We start from the raw sequence: 24390 nt of genomic DNA on the forward strand, positions 1-24390 counted from the left end.
TTGGAAACCATAGTCCTTGGCCAACACTGTTTAACCCTCCTGAGGAGAAATCCTGGAGGCCAAAGCGCTGCGAACTAGGAAACCATCCTGTGTGAACCTTTCTGATTGAGCCTGTTGGAGCTGGAGGCAGGTCTTTACGGCCAACATTTAGACAGCACTGGGTAGGTCTGGGCCAAGATGGCTCAGAGTAAGAGTGCACCATGAACCTGGATTAAGCAATAGCCTTCAAAGCCCCCTCCGCGGCACTCCACACACACCACTCCTTCCACCCCACTTCTGCCTCAGCCTTGGCGCAAAGCTTCTGCTGTGCCTGGAGGGAAAGGGCCAGGGGGCCAACACACCAGGGTGAGTGAGCACTGGCCAGCAAGCCCAGGTTTCTTAAGGTTCAACCTACGATCCAGCCAAGGCTAACAGGAAGCAGGGCTGACCCCCTGAGAATAAGGGAAATTCTTAAAAACCCCATTTCCTTAGCCAAAACTGTATCTCATTGGAAGAAACATCACTTTGGCTACATTATTGTTCCCAATCTCAACTCACCTCTGTCTCTCACCCATATTATTGTGAAGATGGAAATTCACATCAAGTGCTTTGATGAGTTCAGCCTTGCTCAAAGCACATTGCCAACTGTGAACATCCCCAGTCCTTCAATCTTCTGGGATTCTCAATGTCCATATATGTTAAAAACAGAACTCATAGGGAATTTTAACAGAAAATTGTGGTCTACAAAGTGCTTTGGCACCTGAGTTACCTGCCCCAATGTGAAAGGGGATTCAGTGAAGCAGTGAAAGCACCTCAGGCCCTAGAGACAGAGCTGGTTGAATCCTGCCTCTGCCATTTTCAGATGTGTGACCCAAGCAAGTCACTTCTCTCTTCTGGTAAATGGGGAAATTATTAGTACCTCCTGGGGCTGCCGTGAGGAGTAAATGAGATGATGTATACAAAGTGCTTAGCACAGAGCCTGCCGAAGAGCTCGATAGATGCTGGCTACTTTTGCTATTATTAATAATGATCTAGTAATGATGTCACTGTTGTTTCTACCCTTTGATAAGCTTATGGTGGCTGCTCTAGGCCACTGATTCTCAATTATGCCCCCATCACTGGAGAGTCTCAAAGTTCTCCCAGGAGGTTATGCCCCAACGGAAAATGGCCACGTATGAGAATCTGCCAACGTACACTGATGGGGCGTGTGTACATGTGGACAGTGTGAAGGCACAGCAAGGTCTAGAATCACTGCTCAGGATCACTGATTTACCTCTAATCCCCTCAGTTACCAGTCTGGCTCAAACACTGATAAAGCTCTTACACGACAGCAGATATAAGGGCAGCCTGAGGATTGTGTGGGTTTTTTTGCAGGAGAAAAAACACATGACACTTAAGAAAAGTGCCTTCAAATCTGGATCATTAGCATTTGTAATTCACTTCCGAATTACCTGGACTGTACCAAGGTAAGTTCCCCAGGTACACGCTAATCTTAAAAATTGGGACAGTTTCTTTCTAGCATACGTCTTAGGATCTTGGGAGATTTAAATATACGTTTTTCTCTTTTGTCTCCTATGACACCTTCCCTCCTGCATGGGTTCTCCTGTGGGCACTGAAGTGGGAGCTGTTGTTGAAATCTTTGCCACACTCCATACACTTGTAGGGTTTCTCCCCAGTGTGGATTCTCTGGTGAATAATAAGACTGGAGCTCTGGTTAAAGCATTTCCCACACTCTCTGCACTTATAAGGTTTCTCTCCTGTGTGGATTCTCTGGTGGGTAATGAGGTTGGAACGGTCACGGAAGAACTTCCCACACTCGAGGCATCTGTAGGGCTTCTCTCCTGTGTGCACCCTCTGGTGTGTGATGAGCTTGGAACGCTCCCCGAAGCATTTCCCACAGTCCGCACACTCATACGGCTTCTCCCCAGTGTGGGTTCGCTGGTGGTTGGCCAGAGTGGAGCTCTTACTGAAGCTTTTCCCACATTCGGTACATCCATATGGTTTCTCTCCCGTGTGGATTCTTTGGTGACTGATGAGGGCAGAACTCTTGGAGAAGCTTCTTCCACATTCGGAACACTGATAAAGTTTATCCCCTGAGTTGGTGCTTTGCAGTCCAGGAGAATTCAAGTTCTTACTGGCACTCTGAGTTTGTTCCAGAGATGTCTCCTCTGCTGAGTTCCTCCAGTGAGCACTAAAGGATGGGCTCTGGCCAGAGTTTTTCCCAGGCTCACCACAGTGATCAGCATTTCCTCCCAAGTGGATTCTCTGATGTTTCAGAAGGTTTGAGCTCTGGGTGAAGCCTTCCCAACATTCCCCACATTTATAGGGTTTCACCCTCATGTGCGTTCTCTGGTGGGTGATGAGATTGGAGTGGTCACTAAAGCTTTTCCCACATTCAAGGCATTTGTAGGGCTTCTCTCCAGTGTGGATTCTCTGATGGGTATTGAAGTTGGAGCGGTCACTAAATCTTTTCCCACATTCAAGGCATTTGTAGGGCCTCTCACCTGTGTGTATCCGCTGGTGGGCGATTAACTGCGAATTCCGGCTGAACCTTTTCACGCACGTGTCACACTTGAAGGGTTTCTCTGCAAGGTACAGGCCTTGATGATCGATGAGTTTTTCTAAGTCCTCTTCAGAAGAACATTCTTCCCACTGATCCTGGGATGGATTTCCCCACTGCCCTTTACCTTCGTTTTCATTTTCACTGTCTTCCCCCCAATCATGAGGGTAGCAATCATCCTCTGCAGTACACTTTGATAAGGCTCCAGGCAAATCTTCAAAAATGTCTTGCTCTGAAATCTGGTCTTCATCCTCATGCCTCATCTCAAAACCTGAAAGAATGGACAGAAATGCATTCATTAGTTAGTGTCTATTTATACATATGGATCTTGTGTCTTGTGAATTTGGCTAACATGAATTTGTACTTATATTTTATATCTCACAGCTTATATATGTGACTAACATGAAATTGATCAAGTTTCAGCGCACACATGCATTTCTGACCTGTAAAGCTTAGGAACAGAGTTTGGGACATGCTAACTCCACCAAGGGAGCCGTAAGCCCCAGCCCAAGCAGCCAGCTGTCAGTCTCCCTGGCCAGCTACCCTATCCCACTACTGAACAATGAACACTTTCTTCTGGTACATTCAGTACGGCCTATGTCATATGAGATTGAATAAACTCTATAACTTCCCAGATGAATCCAAGTAAAATCTAGACTGACTACTTTTCTTATTTAGGGGATTACACTAAGCTAGAGACTGGATAATCTCAGCAAAGTACAAATCCTTAACTTATTCAATTTCATTCTCTCTTTTAGTTCAGAGAAATGTGCCTGGCTTCCACACTCTCTCTGCATGCTTGCAGATTTTGTGGACATCTAATTACTCCAAGCTTACCAGTGTCTGGGGTTTTAGGACCTGGGGTTGGAGATCTGATGGCATCTTCACCTGCCATTTCATCCCAGGCCTCCTGGTTGACAACCTGGGTACCACTCTCCCCAGAAGTAGGAAGACCCACTGCCTCCTTGCTGGTCCCCATGTCTCTAACCGCAGTCCGAGCCCTCATCAGCGAGTCCAGCTCCTCATAGAAGGGGCAGGTCCCAGGTGGGTGGCTGCTCTTGGCTTTTCGGTAGCTTCGAAGGAGGTTTTTGAATCTGTAGCGACACTGCTCCAGGGTCCGCAGGAAGCCCTGTGCACACAGCCGCTCTGCAATGGCCCGGTACACCTGGCTGTTCTGGTGACAAGTGCGAAGCTTCTCAGAGAATGGGGACTCACTGAGAATGGTCAGGAAGGCCTTGGTCTCCTCGTAGCCCCAGTGCACACCTGCTGTCAGGAGTGAAGAGTTCAGAATTGAGAGACTTGATGAGATTTGCCTAGGTCATCAGGGATTGGGGTCACCTGCCCTACTAAACACCTAGGCACTTTGGAAATCGTCCAGGTGCCTGGCACACCAGCAAAGAATATACCCTTGTTTCTCAAGGCTGTGCCAGGGCTTCCCATCCCCACCCCCTTCTAAGAGACTCTATTAACATTTAAGAGTCTTGGCTAAAGGGGAGGATTTAAGTGGCCATATTATACCAGTTGACCCACGTTCCTGGCTTCAGCTGATTGGTTCAGGGAAAGGCCTGTAACTGAGATACAAGACACTGTCTCTGTACCCATTCAATACATGTGCTCTACTTTATTTATTTATTTATTTATTGGGGTTTTTTTTGGTTTTTAAAAATTTTATTTATTTTTTTATACACCAGATTCTTATTAGTTATCCATTTTATACATATTAGTGTATACATGTCAATCCCAATCTCCCAGTACATCCCACCACCACCCCCCAACACCACCACTTTCCCCTCTTGGTGTCCATATGTTTGTTCTCTGCATCTGCGTCTCAATTTCTGCCCTGCAAACCAGTTCATCTGTACCATTTTTCTAGGTTCCACATATATGCATTAATATACCATATTTGTTTTTCTCTTTCTGACTTACTTCACTCTGTATGACAGTCTCTAGATCCATCCATATCTCTACAAATGATCCAATTTCATTCCTTTTTATGGTTGAGTAATATTCCATTGTATATATGTACCACATCTTCTTTACTCCTTCATCTGTAGATGGGCATTTAGGTTGCTTCCATGTCCTGGCTATTGTAAATAGTGTTGCAATGAACATTGGGGTGCATGTGTCTTTTTGAATTATGGTTTTCTCTGGGTATATGCCCAGTAGTGGGATTGCTGGTCATATGGTAATTCCATTTTTAGTTTTTTAAGGAACCTCCATACTGTTCTCCATAGTGGCTGTATCAATTTATATTCCCACCAACAGGGAAAGAGGGTTCCCTTTTCTCCACACCCTCTCCAGCATTTGTTGTTTGTAGATTTTCTGATGATGCCCATTCTAACTGGTGTGAGGTGATACCTCATTGTAGTTTTGATTTGCATTTCCCTAATAATCAGTGATGTTGAGCAGCTTTTCCTGTGCTTCTTGGCCAACTGTATGTCTTCTTTGGAGAAATGTCTATTTAGATCTTCTGCTCATTTTTGGATTGGGTTGTTTGTTTTTTTAGTATTGAGCTGAATGAGCTGTTTATATATTTTGGAGATTAATCCTTTGTCCATTGATTCATTTGCAAATATTTTCTCCCATTCTGAGGGCTGTCTTTTCATCTTGTTTGTAGTATCCTTTGCTTTGCAAAAACTTTTAACTTTCATTAGGTCCCATTTGTTTATTTTTGGGTTTATTTCCATTATTCTAGGAGGTGGATGAAAAAAGATCTTGCTGTGATTTATGTCAAAGAGTGTTCTTCCTATGCTTTCCTCTAAGAGTTTTATAGTGTCCGGTCTTACATTTAGGTCTCTAATCCATATTGAGTTTATTTTTGTGTATGCTGTTAGGGAGTGTTCTAATTTCATTCTTTTACATGTAGCTGTACAGTTTTCCCAGCACCACTTATTGAAGAGACTGTCTTTTCGCCATTGTATATGGCTCCTTTGTCATATTTTAGTTGACCACAGGTGCGTGGTTTTATCCCTGGGCTTTCTATCCTATTCTATTGATCTATATTTCTGTTTTTGTGCCAGTACCATATTGTCTTGATTACTGTAGCTTTGTTGTATAGTCTGAAGTCCAAGAGCCTGATTCCTCCAGCTCCGTTTTTTTCCTTCAAGACCGCTTTGGCTATTCAGGGTCTTTTGTGTCTCCATACAAATTTTAAAAGTTTTTGTTCTAGTTCTGTAAAAAATGCCCTTGGTAATTTGATAGGGATTGCATTGAATCTGTAGATTGATTTGAGTAGTATAGTCATTTTCACAATACTGATTCTTCCAATCCAAGAACATGGCATATCTCTCCATCTGTTTGTATCATCTTTAATTTCTTTCAACAGTGTCTTATAGTTTTCTGCATACAAGTCTTTTTGTCTCCCTAGGTAGGTTTATTCCTAGGTATTTTCTTCTTTTTGTTACAGTTATAAATGGGAGTGCTTCCTTAATTTCTCTTTCACATTTTTCGTCATTAGTGTACAGGAATGCAAGAGATTTTTCTGCATTAATTTTGTATCCTGCTACTTTACCAAATTCATTGATTAGCTCTAGTAGTTTTCTGGTGGCATCTTTAGGATTCTTTATGTATAGTAGCATGTCATCTGCAAACAGTGACAGTTTTACTTCTTCTTTTCCAATTTGTATTCCTTTTATTTCTTTTTCTTATCTGATTGCCATGGCTAGGACTTCCAAAACTATGTTGAATAATAGTGGTGAGAGTGGGTATCCTTGTCTTGTTCCTGATCTTAGAGGAAATGTTTTCAGTTTTTCACCATTGAGAATGAAGTTTGCTGTGGGTTTGTCGTATATGGCCTTTATTATGTTGAGGTAGGTTCCCTCTATGCCCACTTTCTGGAGAATTTTTATTATAAATCGGTGTTGAATTTTGTCAAAAGCTTTTTCTGCATCTATTAAGATGATCATACGGTTTTTCTTTTTCAATTTGTTAATGTGGTGTATCACATTGATTGATTTGCATATATTGAAGAATCCATGCATCCCTGGGATAAATCCCACTTGATCATGGTGTATGATCCTTTTAACATGTTGTTGGATTCTGTTTGCTAGTTGAGGATTTTTGCATCTATATTCATCAGTGATTTTGGTCTGTAATTTTCTTTATTTGTGATATCTTTCTCTGGTTTTGGTATCAGGGTGATGGTGGCCTCATAGAATGAGTTTGGGAGTGTTCCTTCCTCTGCAATTTTTTGGAAGAGTTTGAGAAGGATGCGTGTTAGCTCTTCTCTAAATGTTTGACAGAATTCACCTGTGAAGCCATCTAGTCCTGGACTTTTGTTTGTTGTAAGGTTCTTAATAACAGGTTTAATTTCATTACTTGTGATTGGTCTGTTCATATTTTCTATTTCTTCCTGGTTCAGTCTTGGAAGGTTAAACCCTTCTAAGAATTTTGTCCATTTTTCCAGGCTGTCCATTTTATTGGCATAGAGTTGCTTGTAGTAATCTCTTAGGATGCTTTGCATTTCTGCGGTGTCTGTTGTAACTCCTCTTTTTTCATTTCTAATTTTAATGATTTGAGTCCTCTCGCTCTTTTCCTTGATGAGTCTGACTAATGATTTATCAATTTTGTTTTTCTTCTCAAAGAATCCGCTTTTAGTTTTATTGAAATTTGCTATTGTTTTCTTGGTTTCTATTTCATTTATTTCTGTTGTGATCTTTATGATTTCTTTCCTTCTGCTAACTTTGGGTTTTGTTTGTTCTTCTTTCTCTAGTTCTTTAGGTGGAAGGTTAGATTGTTTATTTGAGATGTTTGCTGACTCTTGAGGTAGGATTGCACTGCTATAAACTTCCCTCTTAGAACTGCTTTTGCTGCATCACATAGGTTTTGGATTGTCGTATTTTCATTGTCATTTGTTTCTAGGTATTTTTTGATTTCCTCTTTGATTTCTTCAGTGATCTCTTGGTTATTTAGTAATGTATTGTTTAGCCTCCATGTGTTTGTGTTTTTTACATTTTTGTCCCTGTAATTCATTTCTAATGTCATAGCATTGTGGTCAGAAAAGATGCTTGATATGATTTCAATTTTCTTACATTTACTGAGGCTTGATTTGTGACCCAAGATGTGATCAATCCTGGAGAACGTTCCATGTGCACTTGAGAAGAAAGTGTAATCTGCTGTTTTTGGATGCAATGTCCTATTAATATCAATTAAATCTATCTGGTCTGTTGTGTCATTTAAAGCTCTTGTTTCCTTATTAATTTTTTGTTTGGATGATCTGTCCATTGGTGTAAGTGAGGTGTTAAATTCCCCCACTATTATTCTGTTATTTTCAATTTCCTCTTTTATAGCTGTTAGCAGTTGCCTTATGTATTGAGGTGCTCCATTGTTGGGTGCATTTATATTTATAATTTTTATATCTTCTTCTTGGATTTATCCCTTGATCATTATGTAGTGTCCTTCTTTGTCTCTTGTAACATTCTTTACTTTAAAGTCTATTTTGTCTGATACGAGTACTGCCACTCCAGCTTTCTTTTGATTTCCATTTGCATGGAATATCTTTTTTCCATCCCCTCACTTTCAGTCTGTATGTGTCCCTAGGTCTGAAATGGGTCATTGGTAGACAGCATGTATATGGGTCTTGTTTTTGTATCCATTCAGCAAGCCTGTGTCTTTTGGTGGGAGCATTTAATCCATTCACGCTTAAAGTAATTATCGATATGTATGTTCCTATTACCATTTTCATAATTGTTTGGGGTTTGTTTTTATAGGCCCTTTTCTTCTCTTGTGTTTCCCACTTAGAGAAGTTCATTTAGCATTTGTTGTAGAGCTGGTTTGGTGGTGCTGAATTCTCTTAGCTTTCACTTGTCTGTAAAGCTTTTGATTCTTAGCTTTTGCTTGTCTGTAAAGCTTTTGATTTCTCCATCGAATCTGACTGAGGTCCTTGCCAGGTAGAGTAATCTTGGTTCTAGGTTCTTCCCTTTCATCACTTTAAGAATGTCATGCCACTCCCTTCTGGCTTGTAGAGTTTCTGCTGAGAAATCAGCTGTTAACTTTATGGGAGTTCCCTTGTATGTTATTTGTCCATTTTCCCTTGCTGCTTTCAATAATTTTTCTTTGTCTTTAATTTTTGCCAATTTGATTACTATGTGTCTCGGCGTGTTTCTCCTTGGGTTTATCCTGTATGGGACTCTCTGCGCTTCCTAGACTTGGGGGGCTATTTCCCTTCCCATGTTAGGGAAGTTTTTGAGTATAATCTCTTCAAATATTTTCTCGGGTCCTTTCTCTCTCACTTCTCCTTCTGGGACCCCTATAATGTGAATGTTGTTGTGTTTAATGTCCCAGAGGTCTCTTAGGCTGTCTTCATTTCTTTTCATTCTTTTTTCTTTATTCTGTTCCACAGCAGTGAATTCCACCACTCTGTCTTCCAAGTCACTTATCCGTTCTTCTGCCTCAGTTATTCTGCTACTGGTTCCTCCTAGTGTATTTTTCATTTCAGTTTTTGTATTGTTCATCTCTGTTTGTTTGTTCTTTAATTCTTCTAAGTCTTTGTTAAACATTTCTTGCATCTTCTCGATCTTTGCCTCCATTCTTTTTCTGAGGTCCTGGATCATCTTCACTATCATTATTCTGAATTCTTTTTCTGGAAGGTTGCCTATCTCCACTTCATTTAGTTGTTTTTCTGGGGTTTTATCTCGTTCCTTCATCTGGTACATAACCCCCTGTCTTTTCATCTTGTCTATCTTTCTGTGAATGTGGTCTTTGTTCCACAGGCTGAAGGACTGTAGTTCTTCTTGCTTCTGTTTTCTGCCCGCTGGTGGATTAGGCTATCTAAGAGGCTTGTATAAGTTTACTCTCTACTTACTTTATGAATTGCCTTTTTAACAAACATGGGAACTGAGAATCCCTAAAGACATAAGTGGACTCCAGATAATCTTACAATAGAGTCCAACTGAGATCCCTTTCCTCTTCTGTGGAAGAAGGAAAAGGAGGTGGTCTATTTTCATTTCCTCTGCATCTAAATGATGCAACCAGGGAGGCAGCATGGTGGAGGGAAAACCAAATAAAATTGGAGGTGGGATCCCTGGGCTCTGGTCTCGACACTTCACAGCTTGGGCTTCTGTATTTCCAGTTTTACAGGGACTGGGTGTTTCCCTAGCATCAGTTGTTCAAGTATATACTGTCATGATTTCTGCTCTATCTATTAAATATTTCACTCAACATCTTTCTTTGCCTAAATTTACTATTTGTGAAATCACCTGTTGATGTGCTCATACACATTAAAATTAAAAGTTCACTCAGGTAACACTTATGATCATCCCCATACTACCAGTGACACACTCTGGGAAATACTGAATTAGCTCTTTAAGGTCGCTTAAGGTTTTAAAAGTGTTTGCTTCTTTTTGCACAGCAAAGTAAACCACCAACAAAAGGAAAAGACAAACTACTGAATGCAAGAAAATATTTGCAAATGATATGACCAATAAGGGATTAATATCCAACATATATAAAAAAGCATAGGTCAAAATAGCAAACAATTTAAAAAATGTGCAGAAGAACTGAATAGACATTTTTCTAAAGAAGAAATGCAGGTGGCCAACATGCACATGAAAAGATGCTCAATATCGCGAATCATCAGGGAAATGCAAATCAAAGCTATAATGAGATATCACCTCACACCTGTCAGAATGGCTGGTATCAAATAGTCTACAAATAACAAATATTGGCGAGGATGTGGAAATAAGGGAACCCTAGTGTACACTGTTTGTGGGAATGTAGATTGGTGCAGTCACTGTATGGAGGTGTCTCAAAAAACTAAAACTAGAACTACTATGTGACCCAGCAATTCCACTCCTGGGTATATATCCAAAAAAACAAAGAAACTAATTTGAAAAGATACATACACCCCAATACTCATAGCAGAGCTATTTATAATTGCAAAGACATGGAAATGACCTAAATGTCTGTCAACAGATGAATGGGTAAAGAAGATGTGGAATATATATATACAATTCAGCCATACTGAATTTTATGGCTGAATACTATTCAGCCATAAAAATGAACAAAATTTTGCCATTTGCAGCAATGTGAAAGGACTTGGAGAGCATTATGCTAAGTGAAATAAGTTCAGACAGAGAAAGATAAATACTGTATGTTATCACTTATATGTGGAATCTAAAAAATAGAACAAACTGGTGAATATAACAAAAAAGAAGCAGACTCACAGATATAAGAGAGCCAACTAGTAGTTACCAGTGGGGAGGGGCAAATATAGGGGTGGGGAATGGGAGGTACGAACTATTAGGCGTAAGATAAGCTCAAGGATATATTGCACAACATGGGGAATATAGCCAATAATTTTGTAATAACTGTAAATGGAAAGTAACCTTTAAAAATTGTAAAAAAATTTTTTTTAAAAATTTAAGTGTTTGCTTCTATAACTAAGAAAACTCAAACAAGCAGAACTGATCATAGGAGAGAGAACAGGAGCTTGAGGATGACCTACTCTAGCAGCATCACTCCAGACTGTGCCCTGAACTACAGAGCAGAGGTTTGGTTGGTGAGAGGGTTGGAATCTGGATCCGATTAAGCCCCAGTGTTCTTACCAATACGACTCTGGAGCAGAGCTGGGCCCCCTGGAATCCTGGGTCTGTGGACGAACTCTTCAGTGGCCAGGTGACTGTCATCACCATTACAGTCGTCCGTTGTTTCCTCAGGCTCCCAGCCCCCTTCCTCCTGCTCATCCACCTCCATGTCACTGTCCCCCATCCTGGGGAGAGCCACAGCCTCTCCTGGGCCATCTGAGGCTCTGATGGCCGTCCGAGCCCTCACCAGGGCCTCCAGCTCCTCATAGAAGGGGCAGGTCCCCGGCGGGTGGCTGCTCTTGGCTTTCCGGTAATTCCGTAGGAGATTTTTGACTCTGTAGCGACACTGCTCCAGGGTCCGCAGGAAGCCCTGTGCCCTCAGCCGCTCTGCAATGGCCCGGTACACCTGGCGGTTCTGGTGACAAGTCCGGAGTTTTTCAGAAAAAGGAGACTCACTCAAAATTGCCAGGAAAGTCTTAGTCTCCTCATAGCTCCAGTGCACACCTGATACTTTCACATCCTCCACGTCCCACTGATATCGTTCTTCCCAGGCCTTGGAATCCCTCCAGGCCAATGCCTGAGCTGGTTTTGTCTGCTCAGTATCCCAGCTGTAATCTTCAGGGTTCTTTTGTCCAGAATTTACAAATCTTGGACCCCAAAATTCTGGTCCTTGCTCTTGCTGGGAGATGATGGTTGGTTTTGAAACTGGAACTCCTATACAAAAGGAAGAAGAGACATGGTTAAGTAGAAATGATCTGTTGAGCAAGGCGTTTGTCTAAGAAGTCCTTGAAACATTTGCCTGCAAGAAACTAAAGAGAAATTCCCAAGCTAATCCCTTAAGAAGTCTGGAAAGAAAGGGAGAGGTAACTAGAGGTATTCTCATCAGAAATATATTGACCTGTATGCTTTGTTCATTTGCTTTTTGGTTGGTGTTATGAAATACATCATGCAAAAGAGTGACTATTACTGGTTCACAGATGGGCACATGCCCTAAATTAGTCAAATCAGAATAAATTTAACAGTTGGAGGAAAGGTTATGTGTGGTGTGAGTCTCTCTTGCTAGGAACTTGAGGTCTCAAATGCCATTGGCATCTACCTTTTGCCTATGACAAAAAATACCTTTAATATGAAGCTGACACAAAGAATGGCAGAGCAGACAGAAAGAAAGAACCCAGGTCCGCTGTGAAGTTGCTGAGCCAATTTGTACTGTGGTTGGAGCATACCCTCCTCTGGACTTCCAATACTGTGAGAAAATAAATTTCCATATTTCTCAAAACACTTAGCTGTGTTTAAAGGACAAATGTCCCAATAGCTCCCAACCACAGCAAATAGGAAGGCTTTAATTAAAATAGATATTTGAAGAAAACTAGATGAAAGAGTTTAGAGCTAAAAGAAGCTTAAGGATTCTGTAGTTCAGCATTTCCCAAAGGTTGTTCCTTTGAACACTATTCTCCCCAGATATCATGTGTAAAAAGGGCACACTTTTCATCATGTGTAAAAAGGATACACTGCCCAGCAAGTAGCCAACAGCTCCTAGTGTCTTACTTTACTGCCGTGAGTCAGACCTGCCACTGTCTCTCCACCTTATCCCACTCTCACGTCTAACTCTCCTCTTACTGATCCCAGGCTCCATGGGGAAATGTTCATTATTGTTTGACTTCCTGTGAAAATGTGCCTAAAGAGAAAGGGGTCTGTGCTGGTCATAAGGGCTTCAAGTATTTTGAGCCCTGTGATATTTATTTCTCATTGTGGTTTAAACACGTCAGTCTCCTGGGCTTAGTTCACTTGACTCTGCCCCGAGAGATGGACCTTGTTTGATGCTGAAAAGACTGGGTTTCTGGGCCAGCAGGCTGTGCGCAGCCCTGGGACGGTGGTGAATGTACTGAGGAAATAAAAGATAATGAGCGCTGAGAGGGCAGGCTCTTGGCAGCCAGCCTGCCGGCCCAGAAAACCACGCCCCACACCCCATCCCTGCTGCCACAGTGCTGGCCACAAAGAGCACGTCTTCTCCCTAGGTCTGAAATTCCAGAGACTTCACAGAGCCATGAGTCTTAGGGAGTGATGAAACACTCCTTGGGAACTGAGTGTACTGGAAACCCGAGCGTATCTTATCCAGAGGGCACTGTTTCCTTACCCAGGGGCAGGCCGTTCCCACAGCTGTCTCCTGGGGGGTCCTTGCAGAACTCCTTCTCAGCGTGTCTGCCGGGACCCAGGGCTTCCTGCGGGATGTACAACAGAAGGACATCAAATGTCACTGACCCTTCAAAACAGCCTGGGAGTCCCGCCAGGCCCCAGGAAATATAATGGACACAGCGACACCATGTGTGAGGCTAGCATCCTAAGGAGCAGCTTGACCCAGGAGAGGCCCAGTGGACGGGGGATGAGGGGCAGAGGCTCGCACCCTGCACCCAACAGCAGTGCAGAGAGAGAAGAGAGGAGCAGGGCAAGGGCACAGGAGAAGTAATGACAGGACAGGAGGAACAAACAGCAGCTTACCTGAGACTCCACTGTCACCTCCCAATCTCCAACGCTTCCCATCTTTGGTAGAGTAGGGACTCGGGGAGTGAGGACAGCTGAGGAGGAGAAAATATCTCTGAAACCCAAGCTCTGGTTCCCAAAAAACCACCTCCCTCTCAGGTCCAGCTTTCCTAAACCCTTGCTTGGATCAAACTGAGACTATTCCTGTAGCCAGCGCAGACTTCCACTTTCTTTCCTTCTAGAGTATCTAGCTCCTAAGTTGCCATGTGTGAGATGTCAGCCCTGAGCTCCTACGATCACCAGCCTGCCCCAGGCCCAGCCTGAACCTGCTACATGATTCAGCTACAGTGGGGTATGCTAACACCATTGGGAGCTTCATCTTCTTACTTCTCAGGGTGTCCATCAGACACTACTGTCCCTGACTCTTGGTACTCACCACCCTCTTTCAAGGGCTGTAGTGCCATCTTGGTGTCTAGACGTTTGGGAAGGTCAGGACATGGATTCTTCACCCACTGCTTCTGGGACTGTCCCTCGGGCCAGTGATCTGCTGTCCACAGCTGGAAGCTCTGAGATTCCTTCACTGTCTTTAAGGACCTGGTCTCTTCTGCACACAGTTCCAGTTCCTACACACAGACAGCCAAAATTCCCAACCGTAAGTTCAATAACTGGTAGGGCAGGGCATGTTCTTTTGAGTACAGCTGTGGTTCAGAGGTTAACAGGCTCTTTTTAAAAACCAAAGATGGCTTAACGTTTGATGACAAAGCCATCAGACTAATTTCAGTAAACATACCAGCATTTATACCACCAAATGAGTACGTTCTATTCAACACAGAAAGGCTATGCAAGTGTCTAAATGAGGCCACTATTACTCAAAACATTTTTGAATCATAACAAGATAAATTATGTAAAATTTTTGTGACATTAAAAAAAAAAGATAAAAGGTAACCAGGTATATGTTAAAAGGCAAAAGGAAGCATAAAAGCAGATACAACTATAACTCTAAATGTAATTGCTCTAAATATTCCTGCTGAAAGGCAAAGAAAATTCAAAGAATTGTTGATGGAATCTTAAAATGAAATGAAAGAATGTGCTTTCATTTCAGAATGTGCTTTCATTTCATTTCAGAAAGGCACATCTGATCTCAAAACAGAAAGATATGGCTCGGTGCTTTGTGACAGCCTGGAAGGATGGGATAGGGAGGGTGGGAGGGAGGGAGACGCAAGAGGGAAGAGATATGGGAACATATGTATATGTATAACTGATTCACTTTGTTATAAAGCAGAAACTAACACACCATTATAAAGCAATTGTACCCCAATAAAGATGTTAAAAAAAAAAAACAGAAAGATACACAGAGATAAGGCACTGTAACTCAAAAAGAAAACAGAAGTGGCAATTTTAATTTCAATGTAGAAGTTTAGGCAAAAAAGTACTCAGAGATATGGAGAATATACATATAATAAAAGGAAATAATCAATTAAGAGATAACATTACCCAATTCAGCTCTATCAATCATAAAGCTAATTTCTTATCTCTCTCTCAAGTGGTTCCAAATTCAGAGGTAGTGGTTGAGATGTTATTTCCTGGCCCTAAAACCCCAATAATAGAACAATCTCATTGTGTCATAGAAACACCTAACTTCAAAAAAAGTATTACAATTTTTTCAATAGGCATTTTCAATACTCACATCGTTCAAAAATAGAAAATATACACAAGGATATAATCAGTGAAAATACCCCATCCCCACCTGTCTCCATTCCACCTGCCCAGTACCTTCTTGGACTCCTCACCACAGGTAAACACGGTTCTTCTTTATCCTTTCAAGTTTCTTTATATACACGCAACTGTAAATATATTTTCTTATTTTCCCCATTTTTACACAAAAGATAGCAACTATATATATATACATTGCCCTGAACCTTATTATTTTTACCCAAAATAATATCCATCTTCATCAAACTTTATTACTGAGTTTGCCAAACCTCACTCCAAAAATCTTTTGGCCAATCTGAAAACTCAAATCCGCTCTCACAGAGAGGAACTTTATCTTTGAGAAGATATATAAGAATGGGCCATGACCATCAAAAGCCATTCCCAGTGAGGGGACCCAACAATGTCCTGTGTGGTTCACAGAGAGAAAACACCTGTTTATCAACATTTTAAGAAAATAATAACTTTGTGCTCAAGATAAAAATAACTTTGTTATAGTTACAATCTTATAACCCACAGAAGTACTGTGGACTAGACTCAACAATAATCCTCACTCCCAGCCCTAGCTCCTCCAACTACTGCTACACCTAAGCAAAGATTCTCATTCTATGGATGGTCATTGTAGACACAGAAAGAAGTAGATTCAAGTGACAATCAGGAGGCAAAAATTCAGTAGGATATTGGTTGGGGTAAGGTGAATTAAGAATCCATCAAATGTGGTACATATATACAATGGAATACTACTCAGCCATAAAAAAGAATGAAATAATGCCATCTGCAGCAACATGGATGCAGCTAGAGATTATCATACTAAGTGAAGTCAGTCAGAAAGAGAAAGACAAATACCATACAATATTACTTATATATGGAATCTAAAATATGACATAAATGAACCTATCTACAAAGCAGAAACAGACTCACAGACATAAAGAACAGACTTGTGGTTGCCAAAGGGAGGGGGGTCGGGGGAGAGATGGATTGGGAGTTTGGGGTCAGCAGATGCAGACTATTATATATAGAATGGAAAAACAACAAGGTCCTACGGTATAGCACAGGGAACTATATTCAGTATCCTGTGATAAGCCATAATGGAAAATAATATAAAAAAGAATGTATATATATGTATAACTGAGTCACTTTGCTGTAGAGCGGAAATTAACACAACATTGTAAATCAACTGTACTTCAATAAAAAAAAAAAATCCATCAAAAATGCCTGTGCACCACACTAAAACCTGCACATGGATGTGTACAGCCACTTTATTCACAACTGCCAAAACTTGGAAGCAACCAAGAGGTCCTTGAGTAGGTGAATAGACAAATAAACCACGGTACATCCAGACAATGGAATATTATTCAGCACTGAGAAGAAATGAGCTATCAAGCCATGAAAAGGCATGGAGGAACTTTAACGCACATTACAAATTGAAAAGAGCCAATCCGAAAAGGCTATACACTGTATGAGTCCAACTATATGACATTCTGGAAAAGGCAAAACTATGAAGATAGTAAAAAGATCTGTGGCTTTGTGGTTGCCAGAAATTAGGGGGAAAGGAGGGATGAAGAGGTGGAGCACAGACGATTTTTAGGGCAGTGAAACTATTCTGTACAATACTATAATGGTGGACACAGGCCGTTACACATTTGTCCACATCCATAGAAGGCACAGCACCCAGAGTGAAGCCTAACATAAACATGGTCTGTATTTCTGTCTACCTACATTACTGCTGTAGGCATCCAAAGCGATCACATATGTAAAAAGATTCTGTTAAGTATAAAACACAATACAAATTAAATGTACTGTGAATACGGTACTGAGAGGCGGCTTAGAGCAGTGGTTACAAATCCTGGCTTCAGAATCAGACTGCCTGAATTCAAATCCTGCCTCTACCATCTAGTAGCCAGTGACCTTGAGCCAACTACCTTTCTCTCTCCCTTGCTTCAGTCTCCTCATGGGTAAAATTAGGCTAACGGTATCTATCTCATTTAACTGGTGACAGGATTAAATGAGTTAATACATGGAAAGCACTTAGTACAGTGCCTGGTACATGGTACTGTTCAATAAATGTCAGATGCTTGATAACATTATTATTGTGGTTTTGGCAATTATCAACCTAGCTGCAGCCCCACTACCTTGCCCGACCTGTTCCTTGGAGAACAGACTATTTGCCTCACCCGCTGTCCCATGGCCCGCGCCTCTCGGTGCCAATCCTCCACCAGGGCCACTGCCTCCTCGCCACTCTCAGGGTGGCGCGCCTGTACCCAGGCCTGGACCTCCCTGGGTAAGATAGTCAGGAACTGCTCCAGCACCAGCAACTCCAGTATCTGCTCTTTGAGGCGGATCTCCGGCCTCAGCCAGTGACAGCAGAGTGCCCAGAGCTGGCTGAAGGCCTCGTGGGGTCCCGCCGCATCCCTGTACCGGAACTGCCTGAAGCGCTGGCGGGAGGCCTCGGGGCCAGGGACAGGGTCATGGTCCTTCTCCCGGGGTTGGGAGTCTGGTCTCCACGAGTCCTCCTCCAACTTGACAATCAAGAGTTCTTCAGGCTCTGGTAGCGGGGAGGCCTGGGCCCGGGCTTCCAGGGCTACAGCCATGGTCTCTCCTGGATGCCTCCTTTCAGCTGGCCGTCCTTGTCCAGCGTCTTCCTGCATCTGTAGTGTGTCCTCAAGGGGCTCCTGGGAGAGGAAATGCTCCCCCAGCCTCTGAAGGCAGAAAGACAAGGGACAGTGTGAGCAATAGGACCAGCAGCCTCACCTTCCCCACTCCCCACACACCTTCCACTGCTCTGCGTGGGGTGGGACTGCTAAGAAACGCCCTTTCCCGTAAGCAGGAAGTTAGTCCACAATCTACCACCAAACCAGCCGCCAGCACACCTTGGAGGAAGACAGCACAGTATTAAATCCTCCGGGACACCCTAAACGCCTGAGCTGGGCATCAAGGCTGCCATGATTGGTCCCAGCCCAGCCCTCCTCCCTCTACATGTGTCCCAAGTCTGACCTTCCCTCAAGTTGCTTTCCAAATGTTGCCCCCTCCATAAGGTCTTTCTTCCTGGGCCTTAAGCTTTCCTCTAAGAGTGCTCTCCTTGCAAAATCCCTCACTCTACACTCTCCCTTGGTCATCCCACCCACTTGCCATTTTTCACCATCTCTAAACTGATGACTCCCAAAACTCCAGCCGAGACCTGTCTCCAGGCTCCAAAGTCCAACCACCTACAAGGCATTTCCACTTGACTCTCTCTTAGGCACCTCCAACTCAATGGGTCAAAAACTGAATTCATCATTTTCTCTTGAAAACCTTTCCCTCTTCTGGAGCTCTCCATCCAGTGAAGGCACCACCTTCCATCAAGGTACCCATGCCAGAAACGTGGTCATCATATTTTTCCAAATTTCCCACATCCATTCATCACCAAGCTGGGTCTTCTTGGCCTTCTCAGCATCTCCATCCCCAGCCAGTGTCACCTCCTTGTCCAAAAAAAATCATGCTTTCACTTGATCAGCCCCCTAACTCATGTCCCTGCCTTCACTCCCCTCACCCCAACCCCTGATTCATTCTTCACACAACCAGATGAGATCAAAATCTGACCATGTCACTTCCCTGCTAAACACCCTCCACTGGCCTCCCATTGCCCTCAGGATAAAGGGCAAGCCTTGCCCAAGTCTCCACCTCCTCTCTTGACCACGCTCCCACTTGGCAGGGTGTTTCAGGCACGGCTCGTGGCTCCTGCAACGGGCTGCCCTCTGAACCCTCCCACACGCCACCGTCTCCTTTGGGAACAGTCTCGTCCCTTCCTTCATGCAGCTGTTAGCTGAAATTGTACTTTTTCCAAGCAGCCCTCCCTGTGCTCTGAAACAAGATTCAGTCCTCAGCCACATGCTCCCATGCCACCTCAGGTGTTCTCTACCATTACCCTCATCATACTTTATTGTAATTATCTTACCCACTAGATCGTACGCTTCCTACGGGACCTAGCACAGCACTCAGCACACAGAGGAAGCACTCAGTAACAGTGAAATGATGGCCAACTGATAACGGCGATGCGTCATGAAGCAAGGCTTATAATTAATCACTTTCTAGATTAAAAAACAGAGAATGACCTTCTTGCTGATGTCAAAAGGAATTCTTTTCTCCTCTTTATTTCCATCTCTGTGACACTTCCCATGTTCTATATTGTACTAGAGGGCTGTGTGTACACAGAAAGATTACAGCCTCACTGAGGGCAAGGAATATAGCTCACTCTTTTTTTTCACACCCCTCCCCTCCGCCACCCCGCAATAAGCAAGGTGCAGTAAACACAGGAGGCTCTCAGTAAACGCTTGTTGAGTGAACGCCTGGGGGTTGCTTCTTTCACACAATGAAGACTCTGAGGACACTCACGCTGGGTTATCTGGAAAAATGAGCTCTCTGCGTCACTCCCAACAGATATAGATAACATTAAAAACACCCACTCACAGGAGGCTGCTAGCTGCTTCCAAGTGGGAATGACACAGCTGAATTGAGAATGGAGGGAGGGTGATATTTCGATTTTAGGCCATCTGACTGGACTGTCTGCAAACAGGCAAGGGTGATGAAAAATAAAGGCTTGTCCTAAGGACCTCCACACACATAGGGAGAGGCTAGGAACACAACTCATGACCACCTGGCAACTTCCTGCTTGTCCTTCAGCTACCAGCTCAATGTCACCTCACCTGTTAAGAGTTTCTTGACGTGCCCTTGTCATGCCCAGCTCCCATCCCCACTCTCCAAAAATCACCTCCCCTCATCCTGTGTGCCCAAAGCACTTGGCACGTACCTCTAACATAGGTGTTACCTGACACTATTGTAGTTACCTGTTCTTACATCTGACAGTCCCATTAGATTGTATTGCTAGAGCCACTACTGTATCTTACCCATTTCTGCATCCACAGTGCCCAACCCAGTGTCTGATAAATAGCAGGGCCATCGGAAATTTTGGCTTTTATTAAAATGGTAAATCGGATACATCAAAAGCCTAATGGGCTATGGAAGGTCCATAACTTATATTGAGCTAATTAACCTTTCATGAAATTTCTTTTTTAACCACACCTTCATCATGCACCAGTCCAAACACATTTGCATCACTGTCTCACACGAAGACTAATTCGCCAGTCATCTGCAGAGTCCCACTATGGACCCTGCACTGTACTGGGAGCTAAAGCGCCAACAGTGAGTAAGACAAACAGTCTCCACCTTCATCAAAGTTACAGTCTAATGAGAGAGACAGTCAAGAAAGCAAGCAAAGAGGTGTATGCTCCGGCACAGAGTGGACACTAACAAAAACAGGCAATTAGTAGCCCCACCAGGCCCAAAGAGTCTCAGATAATAGGCATTTTCTTCTGGGAATACTTGAAAGTTGCAAAGGTCAGTTTCAAATACAATCTGAAAGATTTTTCTGCTACTCTCTTAGACAAATATGAATAGCAGTCTAGCCACAGAGAGAGGTCAACACAGTCAGCAAAGCAGACTTCACACAGAGCTGACAGAGGAAAAATGGACAACGGCATTCCTCAGTCCTGAGACTACCAGAAATATGGGGCCCACTAGGATCAGCAACCTCAAAGAGTATCCATTTATTGAGTGCCCACGGGGTGCCAGCCTTGGCGCTAAGTGTTCTACATTCATGATCTCACTGAATCTTCCAGGCAAGCAGCTGAGGAGTCATTAGTGTTGAGCTGACTTACACTGATCTGTAACTTACACATACTAAATTACGTACAAACACCAGAAAGAGAAGGAAAGGACATAATTTAAATAGTGCAGCCAGTTCCATTCACTATGTGTCTATTCCAGAGCACGTGGTGATGATACCCATGACTCTGCTGGTCCCCAGATTGATTCAGCTCCCCCCAGCCTCTTTCCACTGAGAGTGAGCAGAGTGTCTTTCATACATTGTGGTCACTAAACACAAGCCAACTCTTTCATCTAACGTTCAACCAATAAACCCCAGCTGTGCTATTAGCTTATTAAAAGACGGCACGTTGGTTTCTAAATGGCTCCTAGCCAAAGGATTTTCAAGCTGACTGTGATTTTTGGCTAAATGTGATTTTCACCTTCTGTGCTGACGTTAGAATATGATTAGCCCGTAAGGTATGACTTCACTACGTCCCCAATTCACATATAGGGAACTGAGCTTCTATGAAGAAGATTCATGTGAGGTTCCACAACCAGCACGTGGTAGAGTTGGGATCTAAGCCCAGTTTTCTCCAGTCATTTTTCTTAACCATCACACAGAGCCTCCTCTAGGTTGGCCAGTATTCCAAACCCCTGAGAAGATGGTATGGAGAGTGCAAAGAACATGAAGGCAAGAGGGAGCAGATCAGGGTTCCAGTTCCACTCCTGCCTTTTACCAGCTGTGTGACTTTGCACAGGTCATGTAGCCTCGGCAGCTGCCTATCTAGACTGCAGCTAACAGCCAGACTCTACTCAGCAGCTGCCCCAGGCTCCCCAATTAGTGAGATGGGAACACAGCAAAGAAACAGGGAGACTAGAATCAACGGTTACAAATTTAGATGGCTATGGGTCAGGCAATGTAAGTGAGTACACGAGTGGAGTGGGGACTGCAGCCAACTACAGAGCACCAGGACGTACATTGGTCCAGTGTTCCCAGGCCTTCCAACTTTTCCCAGAGAAGCTAGAACTCTGCAATTCTAAATGTTGGCAACCAACTCAAAATTGTTTCAAACACCATAAGGATTAAATAGAGGATGATGGTAGGCTTCACTCAGCATGGGCTGTCACTTTGCCACCTTTCAGCTAAATGATCTCAAGGGTCTCTTCCAATAGCCAGGAAGACCTAGAAAGGGCACAGATTCCTCTCAGCAATGAGGGATCTGCCAGTAAAGCCAGGATCCCTTCATAAACCCAGGGAAGCTGAGGGGCATCCTGGCTCCTGTGGATGTGGACATGGTTAGTGGGGCGCCAGCGAACAGTGGGCTGGAATAGAAGCTCTGCCCCAGTCCCACGGGAAAGGTCAAGACTAGTCTGTGACCTGCAAAAAGAAAGAAACTGGGAGTTCCCGAAGGCTATCAAGCTCACTTGGCTGACAGTCCAGGCTACTGATTAAAGCAGCCAGACCTTACAATTAAGGGCTTAAACCAGGGAGAGCAAATAGGTTTCATTCAAGGCACCAACTTCAGTCAACTGTGCTAAGGATTCTGAATCCCATGTGAGTATGTGTTGTGACCAATGAGTTGTGACTTCCAGACACAGGAGGGGGAGTAGCAGCACACACTCCGTGTATTTGCCACCCCTGGCTTAAACTCCCATAGGTACTGAATCAGCTTCCAGCAAAGACGGCCCTGACAGGCAGGAGAAGACTAAAGCTCACACCCATGGAAATCCACTGGACGAAGCAGTTTTCAAGCCTGGTATAGCAAAGCTCACCCTGGATGGTCTTTATTGACATATTCATCAAGGATTTACTGACTTATTTGATTTACATCAAGTACTTACTACTCTGGGCTGGGCAGTGGGGAAATGGAGGTGATGCAGAAACTGTTCCTGTCCTGGAGATGCACACAGTACAGTGGAAGAGACAAAAAAGGAAAAAAAAAACCCACAGATAATTATGATCAAATGTGGTAAATGCAATAAAAGAGGTCTGTGGGAGCTGGGGTGGGGGGTGACTTGAACAAAGTAACCTTTGAGTTGGTTCTAGAACAAAGAATGGTTCTCTTAGCAGAGAATGGGGGGGTGGGGGAGTGTATTCTCAGCAGACAGACCAGCATGTATAATGGTGGAAAACCAAACAGCCTCCCCGAGATATGGGGATAACCTTGACAACACGAAGATCAGGCTGGAAAGGGAGTTCATTAAGGGTCTTGAATGTCAGGCTAAGGTGTTCAGACTTAATTCCATAGGTGATGGGAGTTAATGAAGCTTTTTAAGTAGACGGCCAAATCTGATTTGCGTTCAATAGATCACAGTAGCTACAATGTGTTTGTCCAAACTGTGGAGGTGAAAAGGTGTAGGCTTCAGCAAAAACCCTGACAAAGAAATGTCTCAAGATACATTAAGGAAACTGAAAGATCTGAATATTCCTGGATGTGGAAGAATGCAAGAGGAATCAGAGGGCGCCTGGTAAAGTGGATGTTGGTACCATTCACTTAGATCAGGCAGAAGAAAAGAGGTGCAGGTTTGGGGAGGATCACAACAGCCAGTCCCACCCACTGAGTTCCAGAGGTCAAGACCATTAAAGAAAGTGTACGGGGGTATCAACTCAGATGTTTGTTTTAGATGAGCAGGTAGGGGCTGGAACACTATTTTTAAGGTCCGGCTTCATGCTCAGGCCCACTCACCTTCACTTCTTGTAGGGCCCCAGAATCCTCTATCCTTCCCTATAAGGTCTCCAGACCCTTCCACCTTCAGAACCTCCCCTGGTCCCCTCACCTACACACCCTTCTAAGAACCTCCACTGCCAGGGCCTTCTATCTCCCTCCGCATCCCCGACCCCTCTATGACCCTTTCCATCTCCGGACGCTTCATCCTCTGACCGCCCCTCACCCCCACCCCACATAAAAGCTTCCTTCTCCCCTCTCACCTTCCCCGGCCCCCCGTGACACCACCAACTCCTAAGTCTCCAGCCTAGAGCCTTGAGTCTCAGCTGCCCCCGCCCCGCCACCCGGACTCACCCACCGAGACACCCACTTCACAACAGGGCGGAAGTGTTCCAGGGCTCGCGCAGGGAATGCTGGGACGCGGAGTCCGAGCGGCGCCACCCCGGGAATGGAGCATCTGGGACTACAACTCCCAGAAGGAACAGCGGGAGCGCCGGTGGGCGGCACCCACCGCTTGCCGCCTTTCAGATGCCGTCAGCCAATAGATGCGTCACTCCTCCGGGTCCCCGGCACCGGAACAAATCGGAACAGAGTCTAAGCGTGAGGGTGGGGCCTGTTGTGATCCCGGTCCTTTCCACAAGCTCCGGGGTAACATCACCGCCCAGTGGGAGGGCATTCAAGGAGAAGGGGCGGGGTGTATTGAAGGGGCGAAGCGAGAGCCCGAAGCCCTGGAGAGATCAAAGCAGAAACAGTAAGAAATAAGGGAGAGAGGGTGACTAGAGGTGACCAGACTGGTGGGCGGGAGAGAGTTGAACAATTGTAGGTTCAATTTCCAGCTCACAGTTAAGCTGCG

At 43.9% G+C, this 24390-nt stretch overlaps 1 protein-coding gene across 1 annotated transcript; it reads right to left on the minus strand.

Moving 5' to 3' along the window:
* Positions 1–641: 641 nt before the first annotated feature.
* Positions 642–23926, minus strand: ZSCAN20 (zinc finger and SCAN domain containing 20). Its single transcript, XM_060142711.1, has 8 exons — positions 23892–23926; positions 17424–17948; positions 13976–14162; positions 13558–13634; positions 13196–13280; positions 11083–11775; positions 3377–3805; positions 642–2810 (listed from the first exon to the last, which is right to left on the minus strand). Exons 2-8 carry the CDS (start codon positions 17895–17897, stop codon positions 1552–1554), a joined length of 3204 nt encoding a protein of 1067 aa, XP_059998694.1. The 5' UTR covers positions 17898–17948; positions 23892–23926; the 3' UTR covers positions 642–1551.
* Between the last annotated feature and the right edge of the window lie 464 nt (positions 23927–24390).

The sequence above is a fragment of the Lagenorhynchus albirostris genome, chromosome 2 (assembly GCF_949774975.1).
Source record: "Lagenorhynchus albirostris chromosome 2, mLagAlb1.1, whole genome shotgun sequence".
Classification (NCBI taxonomy): Eukaryota; Metazoa; Chordata; class Mammalia; order Artiodactyla; family Delphinidae; genus Lagenorhynchus; species Lagenorhynchus albirostris.